Source organism: Bacillus rossius, chromosome 1 (genome assembly GCF_032445375.1).
Source record: "Bacillus rossius redtenbacheri isolate Brsri chromosome 1, Brsri_v3, whole genome shotgun sequence".
In the NCBI taxonomy this organism is placed as follows: Eukaryota; Metazoa; Arthropoda; class Insecta; order Phasmatodea; family Bacillidae; genus Bacillus; species Bacillus rossius.
In genome coordinates, this window is record NC_086330.1 from 164,192,581 (window position 1) to 164,220,519 (window position 27,939).

The following is a 27,939-nucleotide window of genomic DNA, read 5'->3' on the forward strand; positions in this document are numbered from 1 at the left end:
TCAATTTGGCGGCCGTAACGAGAGGTGCCACAGTGGAGGTCGAAGTCAAGGTCAAAGCTCCCCACTCTAGGCTTATTTGAGGCTTTCCAATGGTTAATTTAAGCCTCAATGGGGACATTTTTTTTTTGAATTTTTCTGGAATAAACACAGGAAGTATTTCCTAAAAACGGGAATATTTCCTTTGAAGTAAGGACAATATTCGGATCGTTCGGAACTTTGAGTCATTTTTTGAGGAATTTTGAGGAATTTTGAGTCGACGATGGTTGGACGTCAGAGGTCGGTCGGTCACTAACCCGCTCCACTCCCTGCACTTCTACTCCTACGCCAATTATTTATAATCTGTTTTCTGAATAGTTTTCCAGTATTATCTGTGCACCATAATAAGCACAGTAAAACAAAATAAAGTCCAATTATTGAATATTCATTTATCTTTCCTATAGTTTAAAAAATATTTTGGAATGAAAAATTAATCAACAAAATAAAACAATGCACCGATTTTAGTAATAAATAGTCAGTATTATCTGGAAAAAACGTATTTAATATATGCGGAAATAACCATAGACATGTGTTGTGCAAAATTACAATATCTTTCTTGGTGTATTACGAAATATATCTTGGAATATATCCAAAAGAATATTTTGTAAAAGTACACATTTTTTTCCTGTGTGGTTTGAAGATTATAAACACATATATTTTCTGCAGAACTAGGATCGTTCGACGGGGAAGTGCCTCGCCGACGACAGCGCTATCACCGGACAGATAACAGCGCGCGAGAAGCAACTCGTCGCTGATAAGGGCGAGTGCAGAATCACTCGGGACGACGTGCAGAGCGGCCAGGGAGAGGGAAGGTCAGCACTCTGACCGCGCCCCTTGCCCAGAAACCGACAGCCGCAGCTCGAGAGAGGCTGCGATCCAAGACATGGCGACGCTTTTCAGTCTGCCAGGTTTGTAAACCTGGGTTTCGGCGCTTCTATCAGATTCGGTTACAACCCAAGCCCAAATGGACACTACAACGGTGAGTTTTTTTAAAATCTGGATGAGCGAAAATTTTCAAACGTAGAAAAATATTGTGCCTCTCCGTGTCTTCCCAACTGCTTTAATGTATGTCATGTTATAATAGTATTCACACTGAATGGCTTGGCTGACATAGGATGGCCACCGTTACTAATATAACGTTTTCCATAGCCACAAAATGTTTTCAACACTGAGGGGAAAAATGTAGCTGCAAGGACAAAATATCTGTTCCCACAGCCTTTGTAGGATGTTACATGTGTGTCTTCAACACACAGAACTGTAATAAGCTGCGGTTAAGAAAATAATTCATATCTTAAGATCTGTTTCTGGTTCAGAAGTTTGATCACTGCTGCCTTGTGAACCTATTATAATATTTGTTCTTTTGTTTTTCTGTGCCATTTCTTGCATGTGAAGCATTGATCGAATAGATTTTTATGTGGTTCAGAACCCACTATATACTTAAGGTTCTGTTGTCTTTACTGTTGTTCTGTCGGACTTACAATAAGACATTGTTATTTTTTAATTTAACCTCATAATTATTAGTTGAGAGATATTTCTATAAAATTGTTAAAATTGACGTAAGTAGCTCTTAAAGCAGTGTAATGGTATAAAAATGAAATAAATTTGAGCTTTCCTTATGAGACTGATCCTTTGTAGCTTGAGGTAAAGCAGCAAAACGCGCAGAGCTTCTTCACCTACAAGCACTCAGTTGTTTAATATTATTAGTAAGTGCATAAGTGTCACCGTTAAAAAACACTAACAATTGTTACTTGTTTATGGCAAAACAATTATTACTAATCTCGGACTAAAATCTTTTTGACAAAATTACACCAACAGAAAAATAAATTTTATAGAAAATATTAAATTTAACTAATATTTCTTCTATTAGCTGAGCAAAATTTTATTTACCGGCAAACCTCTAACTGAAACAACTCTGTGAACTTGTTTAACCCTAAATGAAAAAAAATAAACAATATTTCTTGAAAATTCATAAATTAATCTTTAACTAAATCTGTTGTTCTTAACGTATTAATAGTTTACCTAACCTTTATTGACTAGAAGCATATTTCTCATTAAATTAGATTTTTTTTGCATTAGGTATATTTATTTAAATAGCACAAAAGTCTCAAAATTATTAATGAAAATATTTAGTTTTAAGTAAAATTTCGCTGTCCCAAATAAAATGAATGTTTGATTTAAACATAATATGTTGTTGTTAATGCTATTTTGTTCATTAATCGATATACTTCAATTTACACAAGTGCATATTTAATTTTATTTGTAAACCTTGTTAAAATTTTCCGAATGTAAAAGGTTTTAGGGCCTATCCCACAGGAATGTGGAATATCTTTAAGCTTCGTCAGTAGTATGTAAATGTTCCTCCTGAAACAGGATGAAGGATGTGGAGCCGGGAGCCGAGCCACCATCTTGGATTGTGACGTCACGGCGGCCATCTTTGATGGGTGTGACCTTGACATTTGACCTTGACCTTTAACCTTCGAATTAGCCAAAATTTGCCCAAAATTCCTCAAAAATCGCCAAAATTTCAATTTTTTTGAAAAAAAAAAAACTGTCAAAAAATCTCAAAAAAAATTCACAATTCAAAAATTAGGATTTCGAAAAACCTCAAAAGTCGTTTTGCCTTAGAAACCACGAAAATTCCTAAAAACGGCTTAAGCATCCATGTCTACAGCCTTCGATAAGCAATTTTTAGGAATAAGGATATCATGACCACCATCTTGGATTATGACGTCACCGTTGCAAATTGCGTTACGGTCACTAACTTGAAAATCTTTATTATTATTCGATTTTAATGAAAAAAATAAAAAAATTTATAAAAAATTAAAATTAAAAAAAAATAATAAAAATATTTAAAAAACATACATTTACGGCACGGAGCTCGGAGTCCTCGGTTCGAACTCGGTGAGGGCAAAAAATTAAAATGGCGACCAATCCTTCCCTCACTGTGGCTGCTGGACGACTGACCCCCGCCACTTGTTTCATAGCATATATATCATCAGGTAGTATGACGTCATGTCCGCCATCTTGAAATTTGGACGCCATCTTGAAAATCTTTATTTATTATCCGATTTTAATGAAAAAGAGTTCAAAATGCATGAAAAAATTTACTTATTAGAATACTGATTGATTAGATCGATTCCCGTCATTGGTTCGAAACCAGTGAGAACAAAAAAAAAACAACAACAGATCCTTCCACAGAAGCCACCTACAGACTGACCTACCACCAATAACAAGGTATATACCATCAGCTGGTATGACGTCATGTCCACCATCTTTTCTTCGTCCGCTGGAGACCACCATCTTGTTTTCATCTACTAGAGTGTGCTGTCGACATGCTAGTATAATTTTCTGTTCACCATACCTTTAACCTCGACTGTAGGCACTGAACTTTGACATTGACCTTGACCTTTGACCTTGACCTTGAACTTTGACCTTGAAATTTGACATTTACCTTGAAATTTGACTTTGATCTTGACGACCAACATGGATCCGACATTTTATTTTCAGTACATGCTACCAGGAGCTACCGCCTGCTAGTTAGTGGTTATTACCACCATCTTGGTTCCGTCTGCTGGAGGACACCATCTTGTGTGTGCACTCGTCTTACCAGCAGGCTAGTTTTATTCTAATGTGCTACAGTGCAGTTATCATTTGTTATTACTGAGGTGCAAAGTTAATTACTGAGTAAGGCAAAAAGACTTTTGAGGATATCGAAATCCTAATTTTTGAATTGTGGAATTTTTTGAGATTTTGTGGCTGTTTTTTTCTTCAAAAAATGGAAATTTTGGTGAATTTTGAGGAATTTTGGGCAAATTTTGGCAAATTTGTGGCTAATTTTGGCTAATTTTAAGGTTAAAGGTCAAAGTCAAGGTTACACCCATTCAAGATGGCCACCGTGACGTCACAATCCAAGGGGGTGGTTCGGCTCCCGGCTCCACATCCTGCATCCTGTTTCAGGAGGAACATTTACATACTACTTTCGTCTAATTTTGTATAATCAAATTCACAAGTAAAATATATCATAGGGGTTACCCCCCCTAGTATTTCTTTTTAAACCCGGCTCTCTTAGCCATACGGCATTTCCGTCCCGGGGTCCCCACGGGCGTGGATATGGAATACGCTACATACACAATCGGGAAACCTGTTAGAACTGCGGCTATGACGGGAGGCTGAAAGCACTAGAACGTTTTTTAATGGATAACATAACTTATTTACTTTTTATTCAAGGTGAGCTGTTAAATAAAATGATGATAGTGTTGTTTGTTCTATCATAAATTTTGGTAGTAAAAAATAATTATTTTTTACCATCACGTAAAAATTGATAATATGAAGTTTTGATTGTTTTATTCAAATATTTTTGAAAATTACGATGTATCCACATAACCTAAGTTTTATTTAACAAAGCATTGACCACGATGCTACTAAATAATTTTATTTATTATGGTCAAGCTGTGTGATAAGTTATGAAGCTTTATAATATTCAAGCTTATTTAAAAATAATATATTTTTAAAAGATAATAAGATAATAAATTAAATTATTCGTGGACATATCCTTTTGATCGTTTTCAAGGAGATAATAATATATATTTATTCCTAAAAACAATTTGTTAATATAAAATTTATTAGTACAGCTGTGACATACGCAATAACATTTATTACATGCAAAAAATATCAAAATGGAACTTGGAAAACAAGTTAAAAAATATAAAATCAATTCCAAATAGATTTAATATTGAAGAGCACCACAGCAAATGATTTTTATTTTAGTATAGTTTTACAATTTTACAGGAGAGCATACACACTGTGGTATTTACACCTTTTTGATACACTTAACTTTGTGTCAAGGAATAGCACTTAACATTGTTTGGATGTGAAACCCTTCTATTATCCAACAATCTATAAAATAAAGTTTTGTTAGTTTGAATATATTGCTTTCAGAATGTAGAAGAATTGCCACCACTTACCGACAAAGAAGAAGAAACTGAAGACACTTCTTTTCTGAGCAATTTTACTTGTGTAAGTGTACTTTACAGTAAACCTAAGAGATAAGCTTAGAGATGAATTCTTTAAAACAAAAAAGTTAGATAAAATTAAATGGGGCTCAGGGATATTATTTGCTTAGTATGTTTTTAGTCACTGTGAAATATGGCCTAGTGGAGACGAAAAATATTCGTGTTATAATATGCTATGTTAAAGAATCCAAATAAACTTTTTCATTCTCTCATTGAATTCTTTGCTGCTCTATACATAAATATATATAAACACACACGTAAATACTAGTATTTAAATGATATGTTGATTGTAACTTACAGAACTGTTCAAAACCTTAATAGCATAAAATTAGAGTGTTGATTACAAAGCATTTGTGTATACAGGACTAAATTTTCTTTAGTCCTAAGTTACGGTTGCAAAACATCGAGTATTCTGTAGCAACAAGCATTATCACTATATTTTCAGTAGTAAATTTAGCAATATAAATTGAATAAATCAGAATACTTTCTTTATTTACCACATATCTGTAAGCTATGTTTTCATCAGAATAAGCACATAGTCAGTCGTGAATTGAGAACATGTTTTATCTGAAGAATGTCACCTGAACCAAGAATTAACTTAATTCGATTTTATAATTTGTCTGAACGGTTCCCAGTTATTTTTTGGCAATATATAAACAACAAAACTATGGACTGTTGATAAAAATTTTTTACAATGCCCTATATTTCTTTCAAATATTTAATTCAAGAATCTAATCTGAAGGCTATATGAAAATATTTATAAGAAAAAAATTAACAGTTAATGATTTATTCGGCTAGGAAATGAAAAAAAATTGAATTACTATATAATTATTAATTTATGTATTATTACCTTTGTGCTTTGTAAGGTATTAGTCAACAATCACATTTTTGATATATAATTCTAGATGCATTATGTTGGTTATGAGTTTCTGCTGACAACTGGGTCAAAAAGAAGATAAAAGTTACGCAAGTTTCAACCCGAGGAGAAACAAGACAAATTAATTAATCAATGTTTATTGAATGAAAATTAAAACATTAAGAACACAACTCAAATGCATGCCTTTTAAATACTTAGTAAATTATATAGACATTTAACGTATAACTCAGAAAAATCAAATAAATAAATAAAATAAATACGATCCTGTTCTATTCTGTTATAGATTTGGTTGAAAAGACAGCTCTTCATATTTCTTCCTATAATCACCTAAATATTAATAATAAGATAGTGTAAATAAGGTTAGTACTTTTAAATTAACTTTGCTAGTAAAATAACTACGAAACATTCTTATACCCTGATTTTGATTTTGCGAAAATGGCTAATATATGTAATGTTCACATTGAAAAAATAACTTAGCAGTTTTAAGTGACGCCGCGTATCTGTTTCCTAGTGCTATGCGAGACATGTGACGTATCCAAGCAAATAAATAATAGTACACCATGAATATGAATAAAAAGTATTTAATTATTATTAAATTCTAAGCATAAATATTGTCACTTTAACTAACAAAATTTTCTATATATTAACATTCCAAACCAATATTTAGAAGTGCCTTTCTCTGCGCATGGCTTGAAAATACTTCTACAACTTTACAACTATGTCCTTTGTTTGAAAACTTCTTTAAATTCCGTTTTAAATCCAGTATGCAAACATAATTTAATAAGCGTAACGCGAGTTTTTTTTATTGACAAGCATTTTAAAAAGATGAACATTTTCAGTGTATCGCACAACTGCGAAATGCGATTTAGTTCATTACTTGCGTAAAAAGGTCAAAATGTACCTAAAACGTGTAGTAGTAAAAAGCACTTAAAGTTTCGGGAATTATCATCTTTGTATAGCTTTCTTGCCCTGAAGGTTCAAGACGCACGGAAAAGATTCAGATGGGCAGAATTTCAAGTTGAGTGGAACCGTCTATGCAGCACCTTCTCTACAAAGTGTACTTTATAACTTTTTTTTTACAATTATTTAGATTAGTGATCAGCGTTGCCATCATTTGAAAGCAGAGTTTTATTTCACAAATTATCTGGTACCAGAATGAACTCCACTCTCTTGTACACAAATAAGTCTTCTGTTGTCCACTGACTGCGCCTATATTTTACCTTCTGGACTGATTCAGTGTGATTGGGTCATTGTATTATTGTAATGTTGTTACTGGTTTATTGTCCTTTGGGCCCTTTCACAAATCCCTATGGTCCAAGTGTTGTAAGGGCGTAAAGAAAACCACCCTACAAATAATAATACGAATTTTGTAGGTCTCTAAATACCAACCAACGTTAGAAGACTTCGGGTGTCAATGATAACCATCAAAATGAATTAAGTTACCGTTTGAAGTGTTGATCGTGTGATGCGTAAATTATCTATGTTTTCATTGAACAACCTAAAAGGAACAAAGATTTATAAAAAAATTGTTTTCACGGTACTGTATTTTTTTTGTAACTGGAAAATAATATTCAAGTTAAATTACAGCTATTTTTAAATTTGTACATTTAGTTGAAAACAAAATAGTGTTAGCAGTAATACTGGGTTCAGATCCTTACCCGGCCATTTGTGTTTTGTTTTGTAACAGATATCCCCAATAGTTAAAAGTTATTTGTAAACCGTTCGCTGATTAACTTTCCAGAATTAACGGTGCACATTAGTAAGCATGATGACATAATGTACTTTTATCGAATATTCGATGATCTTTACGAAGGTTTAAAATATGTTTGAATGAAACATAAATTAAAATATAATATTATGTGTCAATTTTCGTAGGATATACTCAGTATTAACTTGAAAAATTATTTCGTAAATGCAAAAATAACCTTAGCTCTGTGTTTTACAAATTTAAAATTTCTTTCTCATAGAATTACCAACTATTTCGTGGCACTTGGATTCCAAAGGAATCTTTTGTAATGTGTACAGAAATTTTTTTCTTCTGTGGAATTAGCTGAACACCAAATCCATTGAGGCCACAATTCATAAGAATATTGATGTTTATCATTATTTTTACACATTAATTCTTTATTTCCCTCGCCAACATAGTAAAATGAAATCACTGTTTGTTCATAGTTTGATTTTAACGAAGATGAAGGGGAGGAGGTCGCATCATACGACGAAGATAGGAGAAGCATGCGCTTTGAAAGCAAGCAAAAGAAGAAGGATAAAATAAATGCCAGAATTCCCTTGACACCAAACTTTGGCTCCAATGTGAGTATAGCTGTAATGCACTTAAGTTACATGATAAATGAAACCGCAGAGCTGAACCTGAAAGTTGACACTACCTCATTCCACTCAAGTAACGGCTCAGTTGTTCGACTACTCAGCATTTGAACGACAGAATACTCTCTTTTGTGAATCGTACTTACGCATAATTTCCAATAGCTTATTATTGATTTTTAATAGAGCATAAAAAATATATATAAAGTAGCTAACATGGACGACCTCTTACACTGCTGTAATTAATCTAAAATTGTATATGTAATAATATAGGTATTTCTAAAAATATCACACATGACAATATAGTTCGTTTTATTCCTCGAAGGTATGGCACCAGACATACAGGGTATATAATAGAGCATCCGGCTACAGGAGTAAGAGTGTGGTGTCGGTGTCGGTGTACGCCATCTTAAATTGTGATGCCACACTGGCCATCTTGAATGACCTTGACTTTGAACTTGGACATTGAACTTAAAAATTTGCCAAAAATCCCCAAAATTCGCTAAAATTTCCAGTTTTTAGAAAAAATCCGCCGCAAAATTTAAAGAATTAGAAAAATAGGTAAAATATTTCGAGCAAACTATTTCAGTTTTGAGGGAAAATTTCACGTTTTATACCTCAAAAATGTCAGAGGCTTGATATGTTCTCAAAAAGGCTTAAATTCCTCATCTAAAAACCACCAACAAACCTGTGAGGACATTTAACCTAGATCAAAAGGACACCTTGGCTGCCATTTCGGATTATGATGCCACTGATGCAATTATCGTTACTATCACCATTTTGAAAATCCGTAATTATAATAGGAAAAAAAATAAAATAAAAAAATAATATTAAAATTGTAATTAAAACACTCCGCCATTTCGAAATTGTGTGGACACATCCGCCATCCTGAAATTCAGTAGTTATTATCCAAAAAAATTATGATAAACTTTAATGAAATAAAATGTTTTTAAAAATAATTTTATAATTTTAAATAAAAATACATACTTAAGTTATAGAGTCTTCGGTTCAAACCCGGATAAGACAAAATAAAAATGCCGACGGATCCTCCCTCGACGGAAGCCACCGACAGAGTGAACTCCCATCACTAACACAAATGTATAAATTATGGCAGCTATTATTATGTCACGTCTGCCATCTTGTTTCCTTCTACTGGAGGCCGCCATCTTGGATTATGACATCACAGCAGTCAGCATGTTTTCATCTGTTGGAGGTCACCTTCTTGGGTCCGCCATCTTGTTTTCGTCTATTGAAAGAAGTCCTCCTGGATTCCGACACCATAGTCATAATCTTTTTTTTGTCTGCTAGAGGCCACCATCTTGGATTATGACATCACAGCCGCTGTCATATTTTCTTCTGCTGGAGGCCACCATCTTGGATTATTACATCATATCCGCCGTATAGTTTTCGTCTGCTATAGACAGCCAACTTTATTTTCAGTTCTTATTACTAGGAGCGCTAGCGTCACATAAAAAGACACATCGTATGCTAGAGACTGCTGCCACCATCTTGTTTTAAATACTTGTTACCAGGAGCGATAGTGTCACATAGTATACACATCGTCGTCTGCTAGAGAGTGCTGCCACTATATTAGTTTAATTTTTATCCACTAGAGTGCCAATCACCAGACCATCATGGCATCTGCCATCTTGTCGGCTGTTTTGGCGCCATCTTAAAAGTCTGTATTTATTTTAGAAGAAATTAAGAAAAAATACAAAATTAATAAAAAAATCACTTATAAATTTACTGATTGATTAGATCGATTCCTGTCTTTGGTATGATACTTGATTGATACAAAAAATATTAATTTCACTAAATAGGGTAAAAAATCCTAAAAGAGGCTAAATTCTGTTACTACCAGCGTCTAGAAAGCCTATGATGACATATTGACTATCATATTGAATTCATTTAATTATTAACCTAGAAATTCGGATACGAAAACAAAAATCATCAAAATTATCACACGTTGATTTAATGATTGATTAAATCATTTCGTATCTTCGCTTCGATCCTTGGGAAAAAAAAGGAAATTTAATTAATTATCACTTCAATTTACCATAAAAGCGACAGGTTCATGAAATAAAACAACAAATTTACAAGCAAAATTTTTATTACTTTATTCCTAAAATACTTCAGGAACACTTGCTAAAGTTAACAATCTAAAAAAAAATAGTTCTGCATTGGCTTGAACTAACTAATTCTTAGCTCAAATCGGTTCACTGAAGACAATGAACAGCCAAATCCTTTACCTACATAATATTTTACTTCCCGAAAGAGATTCTCAATATTGTGTTAAACAGACTGCTTCACTTCGTTGGAATTAAAAATGGGTGTGTTCACTGTCTTAAATGCACACTTCTTTAATTTGTCCTCGATCATATATTATTGCCATGTACACAGTCTGACAAAAAGTTATATTTTAAAGATCCGTGCGTTGTTACTTCATTTAAACTGATTGATTATTTTCTGATTGATATCATAAAAAAAAGCACAAATGTATTTTCACTCACTAAATGTATTGAGATAATTGTATTCTTTCAGCGTCTCACAAAATGAGAATTTTGCCAAGTCAAATCTGTTATCATTTTCCCGTAATGCTCTAAGCACAGTCTTAGTTTTATATTAATGTCCAGGCATTATCTCAATCAGTAGCTGAACATCTGTTTTTGTTTTTGTACGCATACGAGTCTCCAATCTAAAGCGAGGGGTGAAATGTTGGCAGGTAGTTTAACAGCAGGTACACGGACTTCACCTTTACAGTTTTTCACACGTCGTCACAAATTATAAATAAGTGTAAATAAAACATGGAACTCATCGCAGCGACACCTCATACAAGAAGAATTCTTAGTACAATTACTACTCTCGTGTCTTCATGCATCATAAGAAAATGTGAACGACTTATTGCAGTAGCGGCAATAATACCTAACTAATTAAGTCGAAACTTTAAAGCTCGAAACAGACGCTGATTATCTGCTGTAGTACCAGTTCCCGGTTTACACTTAAGGAATCAATCAATCGGTTTGTAGCGAAAACCTTACTTTCTGCCGTGCAGCATGATCTTTGCATGTAGTCAAAATTCTTTTCAAATTATCATTTCTTGTAGATTGCTTGCAACACTTTTTACAGCTAATAATTTTGCGAGAAAGATTATTAGCACGTTATATCTTATCATGTCGGCAAGCATTACAGTTGTTCGAAAAAACCTTCTTACTTTAACAACATCGATGCTCGATAGTTGTTGGCAAATCACCAACCAAGACCTCCCCTTCACTGGCGAAACTTCATTTATCGAAGTTCCCTCTGCAGCTAGCACCTCATCAATAAAGTCTATTCTCTCGGTGGAACCATGGATTTTTAAGTTTCCTCTTCGGCGACGATGGTGCACGTTCCACCAAGTTCTGCATAGTTGTCGTTGACGATGCCAACGGGATCTGCGTCGCTGTCGGCGTCGCTGTCATCAGAGTCCCTGACGTCGATAATACAACTTCTATCGAGTTCGTCGATAAAGATAGTAAAGATGCCACCGAGTTCTGAAGAATATGATCAGACGGGTCAAAATTGATAATCCCTACACCGTCGTAACCAGTAACAAAATGAGGGTTGCATCGTTCATTCCTCAATTATATACCAATGGTCGCCCGAATTATATGCGAATCAATACAAGAACCATTAATATTAATATGCAGGTCAAAAATATTCAATGCAATAATCACAATATACGAACAGAACATACATTTGAACTACATTATCTTTAGTTAGATATGATTCCACCAATAAGATACGATCAGTCGTAAGACGTGGCAAAAATTTGTCAAAAAGGAAGCACATTTAACGAAAAGGATGGACATTTGGACGGAAATTATACAAAAAGGAAGCACATTTAAAGAAAAATTCTGGCTCGTACTAGAACTTTATCCTTGCTCAAGAACGGAGAAATTCACAAGCGGGAAGAGTCTGTTTTTGAAATTTTTCATTCTTTTTTTCTTTGTGATTTTCTGATATTATGGAAAACGTGCGTTAGTTTGCTCCGTGTGCTCCTGGTTATTTCTGACAATATTTTGATGGATTTTCCATGTGCTCCTGATAATTCCTGTGGATTCTCAAAGTGCTTCTGGTTATTCCTGTAGTTTCTCCACATGTGTCTTGCTATTTCTTATAATTCGACCTCTGCAAGAAAATTTTTACTTAATAAGTCACGCAAATTTATTTTGTGTTACATTTATATTTTTATCAGGTGGATTTCAAACAAGACACATCCATTACTCAGTCAAATAATATGCCTTGATACAGCTGAGAAGCACTAGCATGCAAGACGAACAGACGAAATTCCTTTTCCTTGGTGTCTAGCGAAGCCCTCCTTCTTTTGCGATCGTTAGTGAGCATCCCGGATCCCATTGTGTGTTCAATGCGTGTCCAGTGCGTGCATTGCGTGAGCGTGGTCATTGCATGTACATTACGTGCACAGTGCGTACATTACGTGTTCATTACGCGTCGAGTGCGTACATTGCGTGGTCATTGCGAGTATTGCGTGTACATTGCGTGCACATCCGCGTCAATTGCAAATTAGAGCAATTGGAGCACTTGGACCAATTGGAGCAGTTGGAAAATTGGAGAACTTGGAGCTGATGGAACGATTGGAGCATTTGGAGCTTGTGAGGCAATTGGAGCAGTTGGAGCCTTGGAGCACTTGGAGCTGTTGGCCAATTGGATCAATTGGATCATTGGAGTACTTAGTACGTAGAGCTGTTGGAGTAATTAGAGATTTGGAGATCTTGGAGAATTGTGTCTCTGGGAGCACTTGTAGCATTGGTGCAGTTGGAACCTACCGTATATTGGCGAGAACGTATTCCTGCGGCGAGATCGTATTCCGGTGGCGATATTCTATCACAGCACATCGAATTTCCGTCCATATGTGCGTCCTTTTTTACTGTGCTTCTTTTTTAATGTACTTCCTTTTTTACTAATGTGCTCTTTTCAGAAACTGCTTCCATTTTGTGGATGAATAGGTATAGATAAATGTGTACTCAGGGCATTATTGGCCTTATGGTTGGGAGACGACTGTTATATTGGCGTAACATTGAACATAACCTGTTAAAAATGATGGTCGCATTTCGGTGAATGAAACCTCTTGGTTCGGAGACGCTTGTTCTGTGTGTTTGGTTTTCTGCGTGAACTGATTAAAATGTTCACATAGTATCATCGAAAAATATCTTTTGGCTGATGACTGGATGTGTTTGACCACCTACTGGATGCGCCTGGCTACCAACTAGATATGACTTGCTACCTAATGGTCGTATGTTACTGAACGCTGAATATACATTCCTGGCTACCGACTGGGTGCGTATTGACACCTACTGGACGTGTATGACCACCGAATACATGCCTGGCTACTGAATAGAAAGGCTTAACTTCCAGCAGCTGGATACGTCTTTTCACCTCCTAGATGTGCTTTCCTGACCATTGAATATACGTGCCTGGCCACTGACTGGATGTGCCTTTCCACCTACTGGACGTACCGGACTGTCGAATACGTAATTTACTTGCTTTTATTTGTAGAATTTATGTAAATATTTTAATGTTTGTAAAGATCTTGTGTTTTATCTATCGAACCTGTCACATATGTGTGTGTGTGTGTTTTTTTTTACATAAAATGAACATTTTTGCTGTGACCAAGGTTCGAACCAAGGACAGGAATAGAACGAATCTATAAATATATTATCGTGTGATTTATTTGATGATTTTTGGAATTTTTCCCAAATTTAAAGCTACATAATTACATATTTCCATGATGGCGGATATAACGGCTTACTGGAGGCTGGTTTATGTGGAACTTAGGTTACTTTAAGGATTTTGAACATGATTTATTAAACAAGTATTTTTTACATCAAATAAAAATATTTGTTTCGGTCAAGGATCGAACAAAGAACAGGAACTAATATAATTTATCTGTATATAATTGCAAATTTATTTAATGAATTTTGGAATTTTTCCCGAAATTATAGCTAAATAATATTCATGTTTCCAAGATGGCATCAAAATTTCAAGATGGTAGGCGCCACAGTAATAATAAATTACTACTGCACACTAGGAGGTAAAAATTAAACTAACATGATGGTAGCGGATTCTATCATGCGAAAACAAGATTGTGGACTCCAGCAGACGAAATCAAGATGGCGGACGTGTCCTCATACTAGCTGGCGGTGTAGGTATATATACCCTGACATTAGTGGTGGGAGGTCAGTCTACCCGCGGCTTCTGTGGAGGTAGTATCTGTTGTCGTTTTTTATTTTTGTACTCACCAGGTTCGAACCCAGGACGTAAGTGCGTGTTTCAAATAATATTTAATAATATTTTGATTAATTACATTCTTTTATAAATTTTAATTTTTTTGTTCAAATTTCTAGCATTAAATTTACTGATTTTCAAGATGTCGGCTGTAACGAAAATTACAACGGTAGCATCATAATTCAAAATAGAGGAAAGTTCTATAAAAACAAAATGTGGGAATCCAAAATGGCGGAAAGTTCAAAAACATATTGGGTGATCCAAGATGACGGATCCAAGATGGCCGCCTAGGTCAAGGGTAAAGTCAAAGGTCTAGGTCAATGCCATCCAAGATGGCCACCTTGACGTCAGAGATGGTCGTGATGTCAGAGGTCGGTCGGCACCACAGGCACCACCTAGTAAACTGTTTTTAAATACATCGGTTGGAGAGCACATACAATAGAAAGAAAACTTCAGTAAATAACATTATCTGCCTCAATCTATATAACATCTATACTAATATTATAAAGCTGAAGAGTTTGTTTGTTTGTTTGAACGCGCTAATCTCAGGAACCACTGGTCCGATTTGAAAGATTCTTTCAGTGTTGGATAGTACATTTATCGAGGAGGGCCATAGGCTATATTATATTATCAAAACCATTAGGGATCCTTACTAAAAGTCCAATTTAGAATCAAATGCGTTGGAGGGGGTTAGATACAACATGCAGTACACGTACGAAGTGTGTGTTGACAATGCCGCGCAGGTGCTAGAAGTTTATTTCCTATTGCCTATTAACATTGTTGCCACACACTAGATGCCTTATCATTCTTAATTTTCCCATACAAGTAAAAAACACCCGTGTGATATTAACAACGAAGCAATCAGTACCCTCATATAGAATACATAGAGATAGTGTGAGGTATATATGTAGATATAAAGAGATAAATACAGATAGAGAGATACATAGATATATAGGACTATAGATGTAGATAGAGATAAATATATATTTAGAGACATGGATAGATTATTTGTATGTGTGTAACTACTTCAAACATATTACAAAACAAAACTGAATGAGGCATTGCAATGCATGCCGAGCATTAGCTAGATAATGGAATCTTTTCAATATTAGTAATCCGCTAATCCCTTATTTTTCAGTTTTTTCCTATATTGCTTTATAGAGTCTAGATTACATACAGACCAGGTAAATAACTATAAACTGGCAGAACAACGTCTGTCGGGATCTGAAAGTGATATAAATTATTTTGCACACATGACATTCAAATTAAGAAGACATTTACTAACTACATCTGATCTCTAAACAGTTCCCATTCACCCTGTGTTCAGCCCGGGCAACGCTGGGTACTGCAGCTAGTTAAATATATATATTTATAAGTCAAAATTAAATTTCGGGCTTTCAGAATATTATAATTGTATTTATTTCTTGTTGTTAATTTTTATACTAAGCTTTAAATTTTAAATATAATTTTGTTCCAAAAAATTAATTCTTAATAGTAATGTTCAAGTATGATTGTGTTCAAAATTCTCTTTTATTTATAACAATCATCATCATGGACACAGATGTGATAATTTTATTTTTGAATTCATATCAACATAGAAATAAAAAAGGAAATTCTACTAGACTGTATGCTATGACTGTACCAAACAATCCCAGTTCTCTGTTTTCACAGTCTGACAGTGATGATAGCTGCGGGGAAGAAGAGATTCTAACGAGAAAGAAAAGATTAGAAAATGAAATTAAACGTCTCGAGGAGAAGTTGAAAAAGAAACGGGAAAAGAATGAGTGCGAAATCGCTAAATGTGAAAAAAATGTTCCTGACGAGGTAAGATAATATTGTTTCATTTGAAACAGTTTTTTATCGACTTAAGTGCATTCCAGATGTGTTGAAATATATTTATTGTATATTAATTTGGCAGGGAAAATACTTCATAGCAAATTGGTCACAAGGAATTCATTTTCATTCTAATTCTTAAAAGCTGAAAATGTTTATTGCCAACTTTGATATTTACAGTAATATGATAAGATTTCTCGTTTGATGAAATTTGATTTTATGACAAATGCCGCGATGCCTCAAAAGTAAATAATTAGTAAATAAAAGTTTATAATTAGAATGAAAACAGCTAAACCAAACTTAACCTAATATATATTTCCACCCTAAATATAAGAATCAAAAGAGTCAAGCAAATGAGAGAAATTTTCTTACAATGTAAAACTACTTTTTAAGAGAAAATACATTTGCAAGAATAATGTTCAGAATGCTTCGCACGTATACACACACATTTTTTTCTTTTCAGAGCGCAATGCTGTCACCCCTGCCGTTGAACAAAGAAGCTGGAACTGACGATCGTTTACGTATGACGACATTACCCTGCGTAAGTGAACGCAACTATTTAAGTGGTTAAGCAGGTTTAGAGATATATTAACCTTAATTCAAGTCAATGGTTCCTATAGTAATATAATGTCCTAAATTATTTATTATTTTGGAAGGGCTGAGTCAGAAGTTGTAAAGGAACCAAGTTTAGCCACAAGATCTTGCTTCTTATCATTTGTAGTTTCGTTTTTAATTCTGGAAATTCTTTACAAATACCGCTTAAAAATCATTATACAAAAATAATAGTAAGCTGAAGAAGTATGATCAACCCGCCTGTCTTTGCGCGATTTTAATTCTGGGACACATGGGTTCGATCCCAGACGGCTTAACTGGAGTAATGTTTTCTCGGGAATAAAAAAAATTCTAGAACAATTCTAGGTGAATGATTTGGCAGCTGTAAAATATGCACATTCCTTCCCTATTCACTTATCATCCAGGTGCAGGTTGGTAATGGGGGTCAAACAGTCGGCAGCAAAGAGAGTTAAATACAAGATAAACTGCTTGACACGAAGCCTCGTGAAATGATACTAGTTATTTTTACTCCTTTATAAAAGTTTTTGAGAGCACTGACACGTGCTGTAATGGATAACTGAGGAGTATACACAATTAGTGTACTTTCACATTAAGGTGGGGTATAAAATCAAATGTGTTCGTTGTTCTGTCTTTTTTTTTTTTAGGAAACCAATTTTCAGATTGATTGTGTTCTAGGAGAATATTATTAAATAATATAATTTTGACTAACTGCTGAGACCAACTTTGTACGAATAAAAATCTTCCTGGCATACGCATTAAAATTGGTTACACACAACAAATTTGAAAACGACAGTTGAAAAAACAGTTAAAAAATATAAAATAAATCCCAAATAATTTGATCCTTGAAGGGTACCACAGCAAAGGATTTTTAATATTATTTTACAACTCTTACAGGAGAGCAGACATAAAGTGATATTTACAACGTTTTGCTACACTAAACTTATTTTTCAAGAAATAGTTTCAAATAAGTTTGAATGTGACACCCTTCGATTTTTCAACAATCTATAAAATAACGTTTTATTACATTTAAAATGTTTCTTTGAGAATGCAGGAGAATCATCACCATATTTAGACAAAGAATACGAAACTGACGCAACTTCTTATCTGTACACATTTACCTGTGTAGTTGTACTTTTACTGAACGTTTAACAAAATGCTTGGTGTTAAATTATTTAAAACAAAATAATTAGTTAATTAAACGTAAATGGGGCTCAGAAGTAATTTTCTTAAGATGTTTTGTTGTCACTATGGTTAGATGACTTAGTGCAGAAGAAGATGTGTGTTATAATTTGTTTAGTTGAACAAACCAAATGTGTAAAATTCTCGCGTTTAAAGTTGTTGATATCTCTACATAAATATACAAATTTATTTATAAATACTTGCCTTTAAAAATTATATGTTTCGCATGACTTACATAAATATTCAAAACTGCGATAGCCTCAATAAAGGAGAGTGTTTATTATAAAAATAATAAGTATGTAGAGAGGATTAACAATTATTTACATCCGTTTGCACAACAGAGAGTATTTTTGTAGCTACTATGTTTGTAACTATTAATTAAGATGACAATGGAAATTGAATAAATCATGTGACTGTTGTTATTTAATTTACATATTGTACTTGTAAGTTATGTTTTCTTTATAGTAAGCACATCGGTGGTCGTTAATTGGAAGCATGTTTTATCTAAAGTATGTCACATTAAACAAGAAATAACTTCATTAATTTTTTTATTTGTCTGAGATATTCCTAGAAGGATAAATATTTCGGCCGAGGTATTTTTCGCGATATCTAAGTACCTATAAAAAGTGTAGACAGTAGATGTAAATTTATCACCATGCTCTAGCTTTTGGTAAACTATTTATGTTATAGACTTATCATCGCCACAGAAAAAATGACGCAAAGGAAAAATCAAAACTGATGTCTGTATGAAACTATTTAGACATAAAAATTGTGTTATGAATGATTTATTTGCCTAGGAGCAAAAAAAATTTAATGTAGGGTATTATATATGTAATTATATATTTATGTCTGTCTACTTCGTGTGTTGTAATGTTTTCATCTAAGTTCATATAGTTGATATATAATAAAAAAATACATTTTATTTTGTTAAAAGCTGCCACTAACAACTGGGTCAGAAAGTAGATAAATAAAAACAAATTTCAACTCGGAAAGAAACAATAGCCAACTTAATCAATACCTACTTTTTTTGTATGAAAATTAACATTTTGAAGAGAAAAAAAATTGCTGAAATGCATGCTTTCCATACTTAGTAGTTTCTATAATCTTTGAAAGATAACACAGATAAACAAAAAATAAATACAATATTTATTAGAATTTATTTTGTCATAGATTTGATGCAAAAAAGTAGCGTTTCATTCTATAATCTCGTTAAATATATATACAGTAAGATAGTGTACATACAACTAATCCTTATATTTTTCACTTTCATTTGCTAGTAAAATAACTACGAAAAGCTGATTTTGAGTTTGCGAAAATTTAACATAGAAATCATGGAGACTATTGTTATTTTACACTGAACAAATTACAATGCACTTTTTAGTGACGCGCATAATTTTTCCTAGTGCAATGGGAAAAACGTTACACATTAAATCATATAAATAAAACATCACAAATGTCGGTAAAATTTTCTTTTATTTTTATCAAATTTACTCTTTTTCAGACATTAAGACATATATTAACCACGTTTATTCATGAGTACGGCACGAATATATTTGTACAGCTTTACAAAATGTCTTTGATTTAAAACTACTGAAAATTAACTCTGAGTTCTGTTTGCAAACGTGACACTAATGTTTAATTGACACGAATTTAAACTATGGACTATTTTCTCAAATGTTTCCTATTTTCACTCTGCACAATTGCAACACGTAAGTTACCGGTAGTTAATTTCTTGTACAAAGAGGCAAAAATTCACCTAAAGTGTGTGCCAGTATCACCTTTATTGCTAGCATGCTCCCATGCCCCGAGACGTGGGAACCAGCGAGAAGAATTTTAGGTTGAATGGAATTAGTGATTAGAGTGGCAATCCTTTGAAAGCAAATTTCTTATTTACACTTTTTCTGCCCTCAGGATGAACTGCATAAACTTTTACACAAATAAGTCGTGTCTATAAGCAATTGATTACTTCCACATTTCACCGTACTGCCGGATTGAATGTTGTTATTGGTTGCTTGTCCTTCGGAGCGTGTCAAAAGTACCTATGGTACAGGTGTTTATAGGAAATAAATAAAGCTGGCCTTAAAATAAGAATACATACTAATTTGGCAGATCTCTATATATTAACCATGGCAATATTTGAACTCTTTGGGTGTAGATAGTAACAACCCTCTAGATAATAAATATTTCGTACCAAGTTTTGATCTTAAAGACGTGTAAATATTTCAAATGTTTCATTCACAAAAGTACAAAAGAAAATTGTTCTCACTAATGAACTGAACATTTAATTCATTGATGTCACAGTTCAAATAAATTTAATGGCTATAATTTTTTTTACGCCTGAGGTATTAGTTTGTTTTGCTAACTTACTAAAATGAGAGCACTGTTTGTTCGCAGTTGGATTTTAACGAAGAGGAAGGGGAGGTCGCATCATACGACGAAGATAAAAGAAACCTACGATTTGAAAGCAAGCAGAAGAAGAAGGCTGAAAAAAGGGCCAGGATTCCCTTGACACCAAACTTTGGCTTCAATGTGAGTACATACAGCTATAATGCACTTAAATTACACGACCAATAAAACCGCAGAGCTGAACCTGAAAGTTGACACTGGCTCATTCCACTCAAATAACGGCTCAGTTGTCCGACTACTCAGCATTTGAACAACGACAAAATCATCATTTTGTGAATCGTACTTACGCACTGGAATACCATAGAATGCATAGAAGTTTGCTCTTAACTTGTAATTTATTTATGAGGGTAGCAATCTAAGTATTTACTGTTTTAATACATTTAAAATACACTATGACGCACATAAGTTTCAAAATTTAGTATCGTTTTTAATAGAGCATAACAATGTACATAAATTAGCTAATATGGATTACCTCTCACACGGTTGTAATTAGTCTAAATATGTATATGTAATAATACAGGTATTTCTAAAAAGATCACACAAGAACAATATGTTTTTTTCCTACACGTAAAAGGGTAACAGAATTCTTCGTATAAATGGAACCAGAAATACAGAGTACAGAATTGATTTAATAATACTTTAACAAATGCCATTGTAAATAAAAAAATATGTTTTTAAATGATTACATTCAGATTTTAACAGTATTTTTTAAATGTTCAGCTAAATTAACACAATACAAAATAGTTTTTAAGTAGCCTTTAGAAGAGATTAGTAGTTCAGTATTTTAATATTTTAGGATATTATTTATATCTAATTAACGAAGTGAATAAACAGTAATCCTATGTCTGTTCTTAAAGAATTAAAATGCTGTAAATAAGACTATATTTTACAACTGAACATTTCATTTCAAAAGTCATAGCAATATAAAAATAAATTACCATCAAATAATTTTTAACAGAAAATATCAGTTTTTTATATTATAATACAATTTTATGAATATATTATGTTTTCCAATCTCCACGAAGTCACATTATGATTTTGTGCGACGTAATACGTAAAATATTATAAATAGAATCAGACCTAACTTACTATAACAAAACAAGTTGGTTTTAATAAAAAAGTGTATTTTAATTTAAGGACAACATTCATAAATTTGAAAGAGTACCTATTTCGTAATCTCTTTAAGGTATACATTTTTCTCTGACGAAAACCATAAAGCGTATTTTTATGACTGTTCTGGCAGTTGCTGTAGGCCTTTTAAATAAGTTCTGCAAGTTTCTATTAGTGTTTGAAAACCTAATGAGGAACTCATTTTATCACTTATTTAAGAGTTGGGGAGCTCTGAAACTTTCAGCAAGGTCTTATACAAATTATATTCAGTGTTAGTTATTTTTCAGTTGAAGAAACACCTTTTCCAGGTCAGGAACTTAAATTTTTTTTCAAAACAAACAGTATTAACATTTTAAACAATTTAAAACTTAATCAATTTAAAAAAAAAATATTTCTTTCAATTTGAATTACGGTTTTGTTTAAATTTTGTTTCCTTGTAAGAATGACTAGTTTAACATTTTTTCTTTATTAATTGAAATCTATTATTTCTGCGTGAATTCTCCTGTTTTAAGTAAGGATATTTAATTTTTCAAGCAATAATGTAAATTTTTAGTACACAATATTAACGGAAAGATAATTGGTCAATTGACCAGAATAAATGATTAATCTCTCAGCTAGCCCAGGTTAAAATTCTGAATGACCTAGAGATTTTTAAAATAAAATTTTAATTTTCATATTATTTCCATCACTGCGTAACTAATTTATTTATTTTGTTCTTATTCTCTTTGGAAGCGAAGTCACCGGAGACGGTATCACAACTACACAAACCAGGGATATTGGGGAAGGAATGAGCGATTGCATATAGTGATGGACATTCCTAGCATATGCCTAGAGTGTTTTCGGGAAATAAAGTGTAAAGAAATACGTTTGGTGGAAGGTTGTACCAGGACACTCCTGGGTCCTCCCTAACGTGAGGCCATGTGTATCCACTGTGCTACTTCGCTCTATGGGTGTCACCATGCCAGGTGGCATGGTGGCTTTCCCCGCCGCAGTGTCACCCAGAGGACATCGCCGTCGCGGGTGTTCCAGGACCCGAGCCCCGACGGCGCGCCCCAGGAGTGCCCGCGCACCCGCAGCCAGTGCAGCGCCGCCGGGCCCATGTACGAGGTGAAGGTCCTGGCGCTGCTGTACCTGCGCGCCTCCCACGGCGACGAGGACTTCCTCCTGGGCGCCAGCGTCGAGGCGGCCGGCAAGTTCGACGACGTGCGGCTCGTGCGCGGGCCGAGGCAGATGCTGGTGCAGCTCAAGCACAAGGACACCCGCCCCCTCTCCAAGGCGCAGCTGCTGGCCGACGAGGGCAGGAGGCACGGCTTCAGCCTGCTCAAGTACTTCAAGTCCTTCTGCAGCCTCAGGGAGGGCTTCGACGGCAACACCGTCCTGAGCCGCCACTCGCGGTTCGCGGACATCGAGTTCGTCGTGTGCACCGACGCGGCCGCCGTGCCGACGGAAGGCTGTTTCACCGACGACGACTTGACGACTCCGAGCGACGACATCCTGAACATGAACGGGAAGGTCTTCAACTTCGCGCGCAACCAAAATCTCATACAAGAATTCAAGCTAAAACACGCTAGTGATGCTGATGACGGTCTTCTCAAAGAGTTCTTTGATCAGTTCTTCATTTACAGCGACCAAATACCAGAGAAATGTTTGGACAAAAAACTCCAAGATGAAATAAAAGAAAAATGTGGTATTTCGGAATATGGTGCAAACAAATTCAAGGCCTCTTTGGTTGAATATATAAAAGACTGGTGGGGAGACAAAACATGTACACGCCAACTGAACGGAGGTGAATTCAAGCTAGAATCTGGCCTGGAGATATTACAAGAGTTGAGTGTAGGCTCACCGAAAATCGAATTTAAGCCTGAAGCGCTTTCAAGTATAAAAAAAATTATTTCAACTGATTTAAAAGTAATAAACTGTGTGGTTAATACTGACAAATGTGGCCCTTCCATTGATAAATTGACACAGGCAATTACGGAAACTTCAGTTAAATATCTTTCAATGACTTTGGAAGATATAGAAAGTTCATATGAAAAGATTTTGTTTGTTTGGCCAAGCAAAATGTGTCCAATTCTTGTGATAAATTACGAAATTGATATGCCAGTTCTTCAAAAAAATATCAGTGCAATTTCTGCACAAATTTTGAGAGCACTTGATCAGGAGGAAAGTATTAAAATATTTCTAATATCAAATCAAGGAGTATTGAAAAATATTTTGTTTCCAAATCGTCTGAAATCTTCTAATGGAGAAGTATTCATAAAGTGCGAAATACAAAACTTAACAAAAGAATACCAGGAACGAGTTTCACAAAGCTTAATCACCTTTCAGGGTTCAAATGTCACAATTCAGTCAGTTTTGGGAAACAGCTATCAGCATGCAATCGATGAAAATTTATTGTGTCTTCTTACCTATGGTGATAAAACTGTTCAATTGGGCAGCATACAAGAAGAGAAACCATCTTTTTACATCAATCGAGTGTTAAAATGTAATTCTTTTCTTAAGAAAAGTGTACTTTTGAGTAACTCACGAAATATATTTGCAGTCAGTGGTGCGACTGACGAACAAATACAAACGATTTTAGAGAATGCAGGAAATAGTGAGAAATTGGAAAACAAGGCTTTTGTGCCAGAATCCAAAAACTTCCCCAATAAAAAAGATATGTTTGGATTTGAAATAATGGATTCATGGTATTATGATGGCGCAGCTATTGACAGCACAGTAACAGCTGATAATCTTTTTTTAAGCAACATATTCAAACGAAAAAATGAAAATGATTATTTAGAAAAAATCGAAAATTCTCAATTACAAATTAATAGTGAAACTAACATGACTACTGTTCTTAAACAAAAACGTTTTCACACAATCCAAAGTAATGAAGAGTTTGTGAAGCTCTACAAAAAGTATAAATACAAAAATGTTCATTGGCTTGAGTTCGAGGATGGGAATTTAAGATGGAAAAAATCTAAAGGTAGTTGGAATGTCATAAAGCATAATATTTGTACTCAGACAGAAAGTTTCCATGTCACCAATGTATGGGATATTCCAAATAGAATTGTCGTAGTAACAGGAGTATCAGGGTCTGGAAAGTCAACACTGTTGAGTAAAATAGCACTGAATTCAAAAAAAGATAGACCCGAATCATGTATCATTCGTATAAATCTAAGAGATTGTAAAACTGACTTAGAAAATCTTAATTTGACAATAACACCAGGTGAAGCATGTGAGTTTCTTATAAGAAATTCAATGTCTTTGGAAGAAAATATTCAAAGTTCAGCCAGTAGGTTTTTTAAGTACATCCTTACACACAGAAAAAGAGCGGTAGTACTAGTAGATGGGTTCGACGAAGTGTATCCTGAAAATGAATGCATGATTGTTAATTTAATTAAGAGCTTGATGAAATTGCGCATATTGAAAATGTGGATTACTTCACGACAGTACATGTCCTCAAGACTGGAGAGTATAACAAGAACCATGGCTTTTGAGCTACAACCACTGACCATTTCAGAAAGTTGCGACTTGATACACCATTGTATAGACAATGTAGACCATGATGTACTCGGTAAAGTTCCAATTACGACTGATCCAAGATTGTGTCAACTCCTGGAAAATCCACTGAACTGTAAAATGCTTGCGGAAGTAGCAAAAAGTAAAACAGGTATACGAGAGAAACTTCTTGGCAGGGATTCAGTCATCAGTTATTTAACCATTCTGAAAGCTATAGTCGAATCAAAGTTTGAAATGTATTTAAAAAAAATACAACTTCTTTTTTCAGAAAACTATCAGATGCATGAAATATCTGAAATGAAGGAAAGATTTATAGAAAACCACCAGTGGTCAGCATTGTTACATATATCATCACCTAACATTGTTAAATCCACAGATATCTTCAAAAAATCGGCTACAAAACGACGGCTAAAAGATTTCGTGGATGCAGTTCAAACAGGTTCGGGGGTAACTGGCATAATAAACACTGTTCGTAATGGAATACCTCAATTTGAACACGGCATGTATGTTGACTATTTTTTAGCATTATGGATAATGGATAACTGGCATGGAACCCATAAAAATGCAGCTAAGATGATTTTAAAACGTATAATATTTGACCCAAGATTTTCGTTCGTGATTCAACTTTTCAACTTGATGACATCAAAAGATTTGGAATTTCACACTGCTATCCTACAGATCAACTGGAATTCAACTTTACCTAAAATACTGAAGAAAAAGAAGGTACGCGAAATTAACTATAGGGATGAAGCTGGCAGAACAGCACTGCATTTGGCTTTGTCTCTGTGGAATACTAACCTGGAAAATAGCGAGATGCTCTTTCTAAAAACCAAAAGAGAAGTGATTGGTAACTTGTTACGTCTTGGAGCAAATCCACTCTTACTCGACGACATTCTTGAATGGAGCCCATTCCGATACAGTAACATAAGAACAGTTCCTTGGGGTATTGTCGCTGTAATGATGGACAAAAATGGTATCACGAACTTTGATAAGAAGGAGCTTATTGGAAGGGTAAGAACCCAGAAATTAGATGCATTATCTGGATTGGCTCATGGTGTTAGTTTCGGCAACAGAAAGCTTGTTTCTTTTCTTATAAAAAGTGGTGTTGATGTTAATGACCATGTTAATGAGATGGGAGATACTGCACTAATAATCGCAGCAACTCATGGGAAATATGACATACTAGAGTTCCTACATACAGAACATAATGCAAAGCCAGATCTCAGGAACAACAATGACGATTCTCCATTGCACTGGGCATGTCTGAAAGGCCACATTTCTATTGTGAAGTACCTGATTAACAACTGCGGAATACTTACAGACATTAAGAACAAAACGAATCACACACCACTTCTTGCAGCTGCTAGGGGTGGACATTGGAAAATCATTAAATATCTCATAGACACCCACAACAGCGATCCTCGAGTGAAGACCACGTTTGGGCAGTCGGCTCTGTGTCTGGCTGCCGCAAGCAACGGTGATCAAAGCAGAATGGTGAAGTACTTGGTAGAAAAATGTGACTTAAATTAAAGAACATGTGAAGATTATTTTTGTTGGCCAACTCATATCGCGTGCAAAAGAGGCAACTTCAACACCGTAAAATATTTAATTGATAAGGGTGAAATCGATTCAATGGTGATAGATGACAAGGGGTTATGTCTGTTACATTGGATGATTAAATTTTTCAAAGTTGAGAAGGTAAAAGAAATTGTCAAGCAACACAAACTTTCCCTTGATATCTCTAACTATGCAGTCAGTACTTTGTTTATGTGGGCTTTAATACATTCTCCCCTCGATACATGCAAGTTATTACGAAATAAATGTAATAACATTCATGACTGTAATGCAGAAGGAAACACGGCACTTCATAATTAAATTATTTACTGTAATTCGGTGGTGCAAGTAAAGTATGTGAAATGGATAATAAAAAAAAATGCAAAATCAACCCAAGCACTGTGAACAATTCAGGCTTAATAGCGCTTCAGTGCGCCATTCAACGATCCAATAACCCAGCAACGAAATCTTTCATAGGGCCAGGCGTTGTTGAATATATTCAAAGCGTTTGTGTGTGAATAAAAACTTATTTTGTTTAATATCGTTAAGGTGTTTATGTGTGAATAAGAACTTATTTATGCTATGATTGTAAATTGAATGCAAGTACCTATGTTGTAAAAAAGTGCGTAATTTTTTTATGTTTATGTAGAGTTTGGGCAGTTAAAAAAATATAGTAAACACGATGTCTCATTTATGTGCTCTTGAAAAAATATGTTTCTGTTATATTTAATGAAAAATTTCATTCTAATTGACGGGGGAAAATTATTTTCAAAAAAATTTATTTGCACATGCAACCGAGCATGGTTGGTCAATATGTAACATGTCGGTGTTCGATCCGGAATGAGTTAAAACCGAGGGCCCCATAAAAAGTACCCTTCCCCTGACACCCGTAGTTGGACCATAGAATCAACAAATTGTTCACAGGTAGAAATTACTCGGTAGTTATACACAAAAGAAGCAGCTATATGCCGCTTTAACCGACTGCCATGCCTACTCTGCAGGTGATTTTTTTCCAGTGGTTTTTCATGCACATTTTAAGCGTGTGATGGCAACAGTTACTTAAGTGCTTACTTTAGAATTCCTTAGCCAACGAAACTGTTGGCTGTAAATTGATGACAAGATGTTGGACAGAACTCAAGGAATAAAAATCTCTTCAAAATATCTGAGTGGTATCTGTTCACAAAAAGCGTTTTTGATAATGTTGAAGCTGGATGGTAGTTTCGTTCTCGCAAATCAAATGTTAAATATGCA

General features: G+C 34.4%; 1 protein-coding gene across 3 annotated transcripts; it reads left to right on the forward strand.

Annotated features, from left to right (window-relative positions):
- The first annotated feature begins 779 nt into the window (after positions 1-779).
- On the forward strand, positions 780-27,849 carry LOC134527084 (uncharacterized). Of its 3 annotated transcripts, XM_063359430.1 has the most exons (7): positions 780-1,015; positions 4,975-5,052; positions 8,098-8,235; positions 16,201-16,353; positions 16,826-16,903; positions 20,509-20,643; positions 22,660-27,849. In XM_063359430.1, the coding sequence occupies exons 1-7, from the start codon at positions 1,001-1,003 to the stop codon at positions 26,662-26,664; spliced, it is 4,602 nt and encodes a 1,533-aa protein (XP_063215500.1). In that variant the 5' UTR covers positions 780-1,000; the 3' UTR covers positions 26,665-27,849. The 3 variants fall into 3 exon arrangements, with proteins under 3 accessions (XP_063215500.1, XP_063215501.1, XP_063215502.1); XM_063359431.1 differs by lacking the exon at positions 4,975-5,052; XM_063359432.1 differs by lacking the exons at positions 4,975-5,052; positions 8,098-8,235.
- The last annotated feature ends 90 nt before the right edge of the window (positions 27,850-27,939 follow it).

Excerpts from the sequence above, each read along its gene's own strand:
- LOC134527084 (XM_063359430.1), top strand. Across the intron at positions 16,354-16,825 it reads AAAAAAATGTTCCTGACGAG|AGCGCAATGCTGTCACCCCT; the intron begins GTAAGATAATAT and ends TTTTCTTTTCAG. Across the intron at positions 20,644-22,659 it reads CACCAAACTTTGGCTTCAAT|GACCCGAGCCCCGACGGCGC; the intron begins GTGAGTACATAC and ends CGGGTGTTCCAG.